The sequence below is a fragment of the Diabrotica virgifera genome, chromosome 2 (assembly GCF_917563875.1).
Source record: "Diabrotica virgifera virgifera chromosome 2, PGI_DIABVI_V3a".
Lineage (NCBI taxonomy): Eukaryota > Metazoa > Arthropoda > Insecta > Coleoptera > Chrysomelidae > Diabrotica > Diabrotica virgifera.
In genome coordinates this window covers 169758945-169771290 of record NC_065444.1, presented here as the reverse complement: position 1 = coordinate 169771290, position 12346 = coordinate 169758945, and the positions used below count along the sequence as shown (strand labels likewise).

Genomic DNA, 12346 nt, shown 5'->3' with positions numbered 1-12346 from the left:
GCAAATCGATGGAGGTTCAACGAAATCGAAGGTACCTAATAGCTCATATCCACCTTCAGTGACTGCACTATTATGACTATTTATTAAGATATTATTTATGACTTATCTGAGTAGCCGTGTGGAACAGAAATTTTTTTATGTTAACATTTAATGCGTCTCGTAATTTATTTTGAGTAGCCGAGTGTATTTCCTTCCTAGATATAGCTGTAGTAGTGTTGATATCGCACACCTATTTCAATAGTGCCACAAGTGCAAAACACAATATTCTCGAGAAATGAGCAGAACGTTCTGTAGCAAACGCGTTATGCCCTGTAAATAATTTATTTTGAGAATGACTGGCTTCGAAATTACAATTTAGGTAGCATATTATACAGTTATTCTCTGGATCTTATTACAATTTATTAAAAATAAAATATTATTATGATTTTGATAGTTATGGCGATATTGCATTGTGAAGAAAGTCATTTATAAAACGATACCTAGGAGATACGGCGGCAATGTAATGAAAAAAGCAATTGATTTTTGCAGTTGTGGTTGTATTGAATTACATCGGTTGTATTGTGGCAGTGTATATTATCGCCACATCTCTCTTGATTTTTGCAGTTATGGCCATATTGAACGTATTGAATTACATCGGTTGTATTGTGGCAGTGTATATTATCGCCACATCTCCCAGTTATGGCCATATTGCATTTTCAAAACCTCCAAAAACCCTACAGTGAAATACCGAAGTAACTTACTTTATACTTATCCAAAACAATATTTTAGTTCAGGCTGTATTGAATTAGATGGGCCATTATATAGGCAATATTTTACAGCCTTAACCCAAAATTCGAATTTTTTGCAGTTGTGGCACAATTGAACTAGGTGTGCGATATATTGACTACCCTATTTTCGCACTGTTTTACATGTAGGTTCCAAGGTCAAAAACTAGAGTTTTGATTTTTGAGGAGTTTATCTTTAGTCCCATTCTGGTACTCGATTCCGATACGACAGGACATTCGCATGAGTTTCTTATGTTATTGATCTCAATTCCGTTGATTTTGGTACCCTCTGGGCGTTCCTCCAGAGATTCCTCAATAATATGATCCGCATAGACGTGAAAGAAATTAGACTTATGTTTTGCATAAACGAAAACAGAACGCATCCCTGATGACGTTTTGTTGACCTAGTTGGTGTTGCATTTGTAGTACGAACACACCCATTATAGGTTTGTTCCAACTCGTCATATTACCATTCTTGAACGGTTACAAGTATGCGCAATAACGAAAAATGTGTTACTGCGCATACGCGTAACCATTCAAGAACGGTAATGTGACGGGTTAGAACAAACCTAATGATTCCAGTATGTATTGCGAACAATGCTGAACGTTCCGTCCATTTAGCCGATATCTTATAGGATTTGAATCATATTTCCGTACTTTATATGATCGAATGCCGTCTGGCAATCAACAAATTAAGCTAAAGTTTTCTTTGTACTTCCAAATATCCTTCCGTCAACTGCGTCAACCCCAGAATTGTTTTCCTATTGCTGTCTCTCTAGGAGATGTATTGCACATTGATTCTTTTATTATAGAGCATCCAACTTCTGCTGTCAAAAATTCTCTCCTTTTTTTCTATAGTTGACTGTCATCTGGTCTATTGTCTATAAATAATTCTAGGCGGTATTTTGTGTTCATGCTGAGGTTGTTCTTCTCTGTTGAGGCTTAGATATTATACCTGGCAATTTTTGTTTTTTTTCCTTGGGCTCTTTCTTCCATCGACTTATGTTTTTATAACAACCATCTCTAATACAAGTATAATTAAAAAAAAAAACTATTTACAATTCTCGTGTTGTATATGCTACAGTTCAAGTTAATTATCCAGTTGGAGTTGACTTTTCCTAGTTCGAGTCGACTCAAACGGCTGGTTTTAGTAAAAGTTTATTATAAATATAACATGAAGATTTTTATTCAACATTTACTAGTAAAAGTAGACTCCAACTAGTTAAAGTATACTCTTCCCAATGCCATTTAGTAAAAGTTGATTCACACAAACAACGGATTCTAGAAATTAAATGTTACTGTATATTATGTTCAAATCGTGATATTTATAGTCCAGGCTGTATCGTCGCCCCCGTTAGGTAAATTATTCCAGTTCGATTTTTTGCACAAACTTACTCAAAAAGAGGTCCTTATAACGAATCCACAGGGTGTCAGGTGGTACCGTAATCGAAAAATTGTTTAAAAAATTTTTTTAAACAAATTTACAAAAAAAATTATTTTCTGACTATTTTTACATAATTAATTTTGGGTCGTTCTGGGCAAAAGAGGTCTTTTGTGATTTTTCTGTAAAATTTATTGTTTTCGAGTTATACGCGATTTAAAATTTGAAAAATGCGAAAATGACCATTTTCAAGGCTTAATAACTAGTTAAAAATTATTATTATGAAAGTCAGAAAGTCACGAAATCAAATTTTAACGACCCGCCTACAAGGTACTGAAGAAATATTTGTCATTATTGTGTTACTAAGCTGTTATTTTTAATTACTAACAATGAGCGCTAGGAGCGTATTGAGGCGGCTGTCAATGTGAGTGCGACTGAGATGCACCATTGGACGGTCGGAATGGAGGATCTTACTCGCACTCATATTGACGGCCGCCTCAATACGCTTTTAACGCTCATTGTTGTTAATTAAAAATAACAGCTTAGTAATAAAATATTGACAAAAATTTCTTCAAGATCTTGTAGGGGGGGCTTTAAACTTTGATTAGGTGGCTTTCTGACTTTCATAATAATAGTTTTTAATCGAATTATTAAGCCTTAAAAATGGTCATTTCGCATTTTTCAAATTTTAAATCGCGTATAACTCGAAAACTATCAATTTTAGAGAAAAATCACAAGAGACCTTTTTTGCTCCGAATGACCAAAATAATCTAAAAAAATTTGTCCGGAGTGAAATACTTATAGCCAGTTGCACCAACAAATAAACGATTGATTTTTTGATTTGGATTGCCCGTTTATTTTAAAATGCGTTGCACCGACCATTACTCGATTAAAACCGACAATTTTTGATCTGTCAAAATTAACCACCCGATTTTCTGCGGTTATTTAAAAAATCGACTGTGTTTTACCTGATGTTTGACGTTTATTCTGTTTATGTTGTTAAAGTGTTCTTATTTTATAATTATTATCTAATAAAGTATCATAGTATCATCTCATCATAGATTATAATTTATAAAAATTGATTTATCATCATCGTCTTCGTCGAGTTTATCTTCTGACGATTTGGAAGATATAATGCATATGCTACCAAATATAAGATCTGTAAGAGATCGCAATGATTTGTATAAGTATAATGAAGATGAATTTAAAGCAAGGTATAATATTTTCCCATATAACAAGCTAATATTTTCCCATGCAATGGCTTTTTGTTTATTTGTCACACCATCTGTTTGTTTATTTTCTATTATAAATTTATATTTAATAGCTAAATATAAAATTATATCTCTCTCTAAACTAGAGAAGTGGCTTCCTTGATTTTCCATCGTACGTATGATAAGTATAATACAAATACAAACAAAATTGCAAGAAAACAATGTAGTAATCTAGTTCAATAGTTCAATTCAATTGACATAACCTTAAAAAACTGTCTTTGACAATCTTGTTTGAGAGACGACACTCGGATTCGAATGAAGTACGATGTTGCCACTTATATATTGTCGGTTTGTAAACCAACAGTTTTTTTTTTTGAATGGTGCAACCCGTTTGAGAAATACCCGTGTTGAGCTGGCCCCCCACTTGCAAAAATTAAAAAACAAATAGCCCTGATTTATGAGCTATTTATGAGCTTTCATATTCCGCAAACTAAAAATTTTGAGCTCGTTCCACTGAGCAGGAATTTAATACTTTAGTGGGGGGCTGAGTCAGCTCCCCCACTACTTAAAAATAGGAATATTGACTCGGTTTTTGCGGCAGAATTACGAGCTATTTATGAGCTCTTGAAAGTATATAGTTTAGATTTTTGAGCTCATCCCCTTAACCCCCAAACAACCCTTCAATTGATTTAACTTAAGAGAAAAATGCTCAGAAAACTTAAAATATATCGTATTGCGGATATAATTACTATAGCTTATATACTTTAAGAATAAACTATTAAATCGCGTGCATTTCGATTATTAAGTTACAACCCCTTCTCAAGAAAACCACCCTATCTTCCCGGCTTAAGAGAAAGTTGTGCTTAAAATGCATTAAATTAATTATTTGGCGACTAAATATCATGTAATAATTTATAAGCTTCCAAATTACGCGCATTTAGATCAGTAAATTGCAATTTATTTTGTATAGTGCAGTCACTGAAAGTAAAAATTAACGATTACCTTCAATTTCGGTGAACCTTCATCGATTTTCACGAAAGTTGGCCAGTGGTTAGAGAATACCTCAAGAAACAAAGGTGACATGGTATCTCCTTGCGCCTTTACCCTGAGGGTGGATACCGCCCCTTCTCGGGAGTGAAAATTATTTTATAAAAAATAACTGCACAAATCTATAAGAGAACAAATTATAAGCAAAATTTATTATATAAAGCTATTAAAATAAGTCAATACTTTTTAAGTTATTAAAGATCAAAAACTTTAATTATTCGTGTAAAAAATGCATGTTTTGAAGCGGTTTTTCGTAAATCACTGAAAAACTGTAAGTTTTTACAAAAAAGTTAATAGTATTTTAATTCGTATAGATTATATTCTAAGAATAAACTCTTAAATCACGCGCCTTTCGATTATTGAGCTACAACCCCTTCGCAAGAAAACCACCCCATATTCCCGGCTTAAAAAAGAGTTGTACTTAAAATAATTTAAATTAATTATTTGGCGACTAGATATCGTTTAATAATTTATGAGCTCGCAAAATATACGCATCTCAATTATTGAATTGCCATTTTCCTTCTATAGTGTAGTCACTGAAGGTAAAAATCAACTATGACCTTCGATTTCGGTAAATCTCCATTCATTTTCACGAAAATTGGTGACCGGATTTTGATGCTATCAACTTTTTCTGGAGCTCATTTTTGATAGGTATTTCTAAGTACTTTGACAAGTATTAAGTACCTAAGGGCTATAAAATGCATCTCTTTCCCGTTATTTAAACTTGAATCCTTAGATTTGAACAGTCGCAGAAAAAAATATACATTTAATTACCAATAACTTACTTTAAATTAACATTAAAGGGTTTTTCAAGTAAGCAATTTATTGTATTTTTTATTAGCTTCCATTTTAGTGATGAAAACTTTTTTGTAAAAACTTTTTTTAGCAGTTTGAACAGTTTTTGAGTTATTTATGAAAAATCGCTTTAAAGCATGTATTTTCTTTCACAAAAATTAAAATATTTGATCTTTAATAACTCAAAAAGTATTGATTTATTTTAATCACATTATATAACAAATTTTGCTTACAATTTGTCCCTCTCTCGATTTGTGGGGTTATTTTTAATAAAGAAATTTTCACCCTCGAGAAGGGGTGACATATACCCCAGGCTAAAACCCCAAGTTGTTATTGTCAATTCGTGAAAATGAATGGAGATTTACCGAAATCGAAGGTCATAGTTGATTTTTACCTTCAGTGACTGCACCATAGAAATAAAATGGCAATTCAATAATTGAGATGCGTATATTTTCCAAGCTCATAAAGTATTAAACTAAATATAGCCGCCAAATAATTAATTTAAATTATTTTAAGTACAACTCTTCCTTAAGCCGGGAATATGGGATGGTTTTCTTGCGAAGGGGTTGTAGCTCTATAATCGAAAGGCGCGTGATTTAAGAGTTTATTCTTATAATATTAATCCGGTCAACTTAGACATCAAAATGCTTGGCAAATAACAAAAATTGCCGGAGAGCCAAATTTTGGTGGAGAGCTAGGGTATACCATAACAAATAAAGTTTAAAAAGTCCCCATCGATCCCATGTGTGAGTCAAAAGTTATTCGGGGTCAAAGGTCAAAATTTGAGATTTTTTGGATTTTTTTCGAAAACGGCAAGTTTTATCAAAAAAAAACCTCAAACCAAAGTTGTAGATCTTAACATTCTCTACAAAAATTGTCCTTACAATTTTTTTCCTAAGAGTTATCATTCCTGAGATATCGCGATTTTAAAAGTTACTTTATACATTATATGCACATATAAGCCACGTATATACATATGTGGCCCTTAAGACAAGTAAAAATGCCTATTTGTGTCTCTTTTATATAGTATATTATACTATTCTGAAAATATTTCTTCAAAAGGTAATCAGTCCCAAACTGAATTTCCTCTATCCACGTGGCCTTGAAAAACATTTGGCTATACCATTGTTTAAAAAAGAACAGATTGTCTATTATAGGCAATGGCTACAGTATTGTCCGTAGGTCTGGTTCATAATATTATCTGTTTCTTTTAGTGCTAAAGGTTCAGTTCAAGTGAATATAGGTACTTATTACAAGCGTCTACCATTTAGTACCGTTACCGTTATTTGTACAATTTTATAGTTTTAAAAATGTCTCACTTTTGCTTTATTTGCAATAAACTTTTAAGTGAAACTAAAACAGTTGTGGTTGATCGTGGAATGCCAAACTTAATCGAGGCTAGTGTCGAGAGAGGTGATGAGTTTATTGAGTATTTAAGAACTCAAAAATCCGTTACAATGCACGTGAATTGCAGAAAATCATACATTCGGAAAACTTCAATCGCTGCAGTGAAAAGACAACGTGAGGAGGAACAGGCTAGTACTTCAAAAGTAAGTCCACCTCATACTAGAACGCGAGTAATTAAATCACATTTTTGTTTTAAAAAATACTGTTTATTTTGTGGCAATGAAGCCAATGAAGAATCTGAGATAAAGAAAGCACAGCATCTTCGAAAAATAATTCATAACGTGACTACACTAAAATTCAAAGAATCCCTGTTGAAATTAGCTAAAGATCGTTCTGATGATGTTTTGAAGGCTGTTCTTGAACGTATTAATTTTGAGTATGATTTAGTCGCTGCTGATGCAAAATACCATGACAGTTGTTACAAATCTTTCTTAAAACCTAATACTGGTCGTAAAATTGGCCGTCCACAAGATGAAACTGTAAACTCTGCGATGGAGAAAATGTTTCAAAATTCATAGAAACGAGTGATGATTGCCAGTTTTCGTTGGATGAATTAAGGAATGTTTGTCAAGATGTAGTTTTAGATGACAGAACTATAAAAATACGATTGAAATTGAAGTATGGTAGTAGAATTATTATTACAGAAAAGCCTGGAAAATTAACATTTATTTGTTTTATTGACAATTACCAAGATATTTTAAGTCAAGTCTGGTCTGATAAAAAAGACTTGGATGAAAAAGAAAAGCGGTTAAAAACTTTTAAAGCCGCAGCAGCAATTGTTCGTGAAGATATTCAATCTTGTGTTTTCGATAATACTATGTACAAGGTAGAATGTTCGAGGATATAAATAACGATATTCCCGAATGTGGATGTAAAAAAGTCGGGTTGCTGTGTTCTCTAGTGTGTACCAACTGCCAAGGTCAGTCTTGCTCAAATGTCCAGTTTAGTACACCAGAGGAAGACTCCTGTGATTTTAATGAAGAGACCAATGACTCAGTCACATTTGAACAATTTTTGAACATCCAGCAAGGGGAAGAGGAAGAAGATGAAATCAAAGAAGACTTTTGAAGTAGACTTTCAAGAATATGAATCTGATTAAAATATCTAAAGAAATCAAAACAATAGTTAACCTAATAATCAATAGCAATACCAATAATCAATATCAATAATAAGGTAATATCTAGAACTTGACCGGTATTGTTTCCCTACTAAAATTGTTAAAACAGTTAGTGGAGTAGGCCTACAGGGGAAACCACGGTAAAAAAAACGCGCCGAGTACACTACCTCACAGGTGGTGTGGAAACGTGTGCATATCATGTATAATGTGACTCTTTGAATCGCGATATCTCAGGAATGGCAACTCTTAGGAAAAAAATAGTAAGGACTATTTTTGTAGAGAATTTTAAGATCTACAACTTTGGTTTAAGGTTTTTTTTGATAAAACTTACCGTTTTCGAAAAAAATCCAAAAAATCTCAAATTTTGACCTTTGACTCCGAATAACTTTTGACGCACACATGGGATCGATGGGGACTTTTTTAACTTTATTTGCTATGGTATACCCTAGCTCTCCACCAAAATTTGGCTCTCCGGTAATTTTTGTTATTTGAAATGTCTATATAGACCGGGTTATATAAGCTATACGAATTACACTACTGTTAACTTTTTTGTAAAAACTTACAGTTTTTCAGTGATTTACGAAAAACCGCTTCAAAACATGCATTTCTTTCACGAATAATTAAAATATTTGATCTTTAATAACTTAAAAAGTATTGACTTATTTTATTAACTTTATATAATAAATTTTGCTTTTAATTTGTTCTTTTATTGATTTGTGCAGTTATTTTTTATAAAATAATTTTCACCCACGAGAAGGGGCGGTATAAACCCTCAGGGTAAAGGCGCAAGGTGGTACCATGTCACCTTTGTTTCTTGACGTATCTTCTAACCACTGACAAATTTTCGTGAAAATCGATGAAGGTTCACCGAAATTAAAGGTAATCGTTAATTTTTACCTTCAGTGACTGCACTATACAAAATAAATTGCAATTTACTGATCTAAATGAGCGTAATTTGGAAGCTTATAAATTATTAAATGATATTATGTAGTCGCCAAATAATTAGTTTAATGCATTTTAAGTACAACTTTCTCTTAAGCCGGGAAGATAGGGTGGTTTTTTTGCGAAGGGGTCGTAGCTCAATAATCGAAATGCACGTGATTTAATAGTTTATTCTTAGAGTATATAAGCTGTAGGAATTATATCCGCAATACGATATATTTTAAGTTTTCTCAGCATTTTTCTCTTAAGTTAAATCAATTAAAGGGTTGTTTGGAGGTGAAGGGGATGAGCTCAAAAATCGAAACTATATAATTTCAAGAGCTCATAAATAGCTCGTAATTCTGCCGCAAAAACCGATTCAATATTCCTATTTTTAAGTAGTGGGGGGGGCTGAGTCACCCCCCCCCCCACTAAAGTATTAAATTCCTGCTCAGTGGAACGAGCTCAAAATTTTTAGTTTACGGAATATGAGAGCTCATAAATAGCTCATAAATCAGGGCTATTTGTTTTTTGATTTTTGCACGTGGGGGGGGGGGCAGCTCAACACGGGTTTGAAAAATAACCATTGATCATTGATTTAAATCGTCGAATTGACGGTTAGCAAATCAGTTGATTTACAGTCTGTTGGTGCAACTGGGCATTAGTTATTTATAAAACAGTTCGTGAAGTATGCTTTTTGCGCACGGACGCGATGTTTAGAGCACGAACGGGCCGAGTGCTATACATCGCCTAAGTGCGCAAAAAGTACTTCACGCACAGTTACATACAATATTTTATCTACCCAAAAACAAATTAAAAAAACTGCAACTCTTCGTCACTGGAATACATTCCTATTTTACAATTTTTAGAACTTTGACATTTAAAAATTCAAACTTCTGTCAAATCACAAAACTGTCAAAACTTTTTTTGTAATTTATTTCTCACATGTCATCACCATGACAAGGCGAAAGTTAAAGATATTTGATTATATGAAAGTGTGCTAAAAAACAGTGCGAAAAAGTAAATTCCATTTAAAATACATTATTACTTCAGGCACACTTTAAACCCTTTATGTACTGCTATTTATATTTACAATGTTCACACAATAAAAACTTATACATAATATGAGGTAGAGTAGATAAGAATTATTTTTGTGAATTTGGCTAACAAAAATTGGTTAAACAATACCGCCGACCGCGGTACCGCCGACCGCGGTACCGCCTGACACTGTGTATTTGTTATAAGGATGTATTTGTTTGAGTAAGTTTGTGCAAAAAAATCGAATAAGAATAATTTACCTAACGGGGGTGACGTTACAGTCTCGACTAATAAGTAGTTGAAACGCACTCATCAAAAATGCACGTGAGATTATACTCGTATAAATTGTATAATCTACTTTTACTAACAAGAGTTAGGAAGAGTCAACTTCAACTAGTAAAAGTTGATTTAAATTTTTCAAATCAACTTTTACTGCTCGTTTCAGTTGGAGCAGTGGCGGCCCGTGAGGTAGTGCCATAGAGCCATGGCACTACCTTGCTAACTATCCATAAACATATTTTTTATCTTCAAAACTTTTTAATTCCTATTAATTTTTTTGTGTGTATTTCTTTTGATCTTCATAAATTATATAAAATATGGCAACTATGGGCGCAATACAATCTCTGCCGACAGCGGAGAGTATTCGACAGGAGAATCTCCTTCGCGCCGAAGTCGGTACTGGCACGAGCAAAGGGAGAAAGATTTTACGAGCATTATATGTAAGTGACAGAGAAAGAGCTATATTGGACTATTAGTATACCTTAACATTAGAATCTCTGTGCCAGGCACGAGGGTATGAAGCCATGTCTATTTATTTTGAGTTTCTTTACGTGCTGGTTTGTCGCTTTTATTATGTATATTTTCTGTTAAAAAGTTTTTGTATTTATAATTAAACTTTTAGTGCATCATGACCGTGGGTATTTGATAATATTTTGATTATTTATTAAGTTTAATTTATTAATTGACAATAAAGATTAGTATTTTAAAAAATTTTTTGGTGGTTTTTCGCTAGAAAAAAAACTACAAATGTTATAAGGCGTTGTGGAGCTTTCGAGTTAGCTTTAAGAGGTCACGACGAAAAAGAAAATTCAGAAAATAGAGGTATATTTAAGGAGCTGGTCAATTTTAGCGCCGAGTTAGACAAATACTTAATGGTTCATACTATTCAAAGTACCAGATCTTTCAAAGGTCTACCTTCTCCGGACATTTAGTTGCTTCTAATTTATTTATGTCCGAGGAGTTTTCTGCTTATAAGCATCAGTTCTCCGAATCATTTCTTAATGAACCATGGAGACAATTTTAATTTTTAAGCAAAACTCGGTTTAAAACTGAATTAGAAGTAGGTACTGTATTAGCGAGACGAATTAAGTACTACCTCTGGGGCTGTTTCGCTATCGGTTTTATTGTAGAGGGAAGGTTTAAAAAGCACATTTGAAGAAACTATTAAACTTTTAAGTATTTTAGTTACCATTCCTATATCAACATCTGAAGCAGAACGCTGTTTTTCGATGTTTACATCGAAACCTAGTGCTTTAGGTATGCTATCTGCAGAAAAGCATTTTGTAAATTGTATTGATAATTTTAATTATAAAGTCATTGAAAACTTTGCAACCAAAAAATAGAAGAATGAACTTCATATATCGTAAACTTTAAAAGTGACATTACAAAAATTTGTGCATGTGTGTGAATAATGAAATAGTATTATTTTTATAAATTGGTAAATAGAGACTAAATCGTAATAACAATTTTCAAGCACTATCAGCAGTAAATGCTGGTGGTAGGTAAAGAGGTTTTTATTATTAATTAATTTACGGAACTGTTTTGATCAATGTTGGACAATTTCTTGGCACCTCAGATCAATAAACTTAAGATATAGATAAAAGTATCTGCGCATATTTTTTTTTAGTTTTTGTTGTCAGTATACCTTTTTTTGACAATATCGTGAATCCGTCACTAAAAATTTTGGCGGTTGCCCGAGTTGTGGCACTACCTTCTTAAAGTGGTACGAGCCGCCACTGAGTTGGAGTTGACTCGAACTAGGAAAAGTCAACTCTAACTGAGAATCAACTTGAACTGTAACATATATACTTACTGTATATAATATAATAAATCAGTACTTACATCTTCGGCTACATCGGCAATAGCAATTGGTTCCAAGTCATGATTTACAGCGTATTTAGCTAAACTACTTAGAAGTTTCTGGGCATACTCATTTAATTGCGCAATAATACCTGGATCGCTGCTCTGTGCCCTAAAAGAAAAATTTTTAGAATTTCTAATTAAGGTTTGAGAAGAAAGGATAAATATTGTGTTATTTTATTTTATTGTGTTAAAATATTTCTATCGGTTTTTTTTTGTGAATTTCAGGGAGGATTCAAAATGGGCAGATCCACCATAGATCAAATACTCGAGTTGAAAATTATTCAGCGCCGTACCTACGAGCCACAGTTAAAGCTAAACCTTCTCTTTATAGACCAGGGCGGAGCTGTAAAAATATTAGTACATTTAGACGTTGAGAGGTGACTCAAATTTTTTTGCAGAAATTGCTTGAAAATAACTCAAATAATAATATTTGAGTTATCCTCCCTCTCAAAAAGGTCCGGAACATTGTTTAAATAATCAAAATGTCAAAAAATTAAGGAAAAATTCGATTGTTTTCTTCGTT

At 33.0% G+C, this 12346-nt stretch overlaps 1 protein-coding gene across 1 annotated transcript in view; it reads right to left on the bottom strand.

Annotated features, from left to right (window-relative positions):
* Nucleotides 1–12346, bottom strand: part of LOC114333556 (uncharacterized) — a 52164-nt gene that overhangs the window by 24188 nt on the left and 15630 nt on the right. Inside the window, exon 2 of the mRNA XM_028283444.2 lies at nt 11803–11932. Within this exon, the coding sequence (XP_028139245.1) occupies nt 11803–11932 (130 nt within the window). The remainder of the gene's footprint in view (nt 1–11802; nt 11933–12346) is intronic.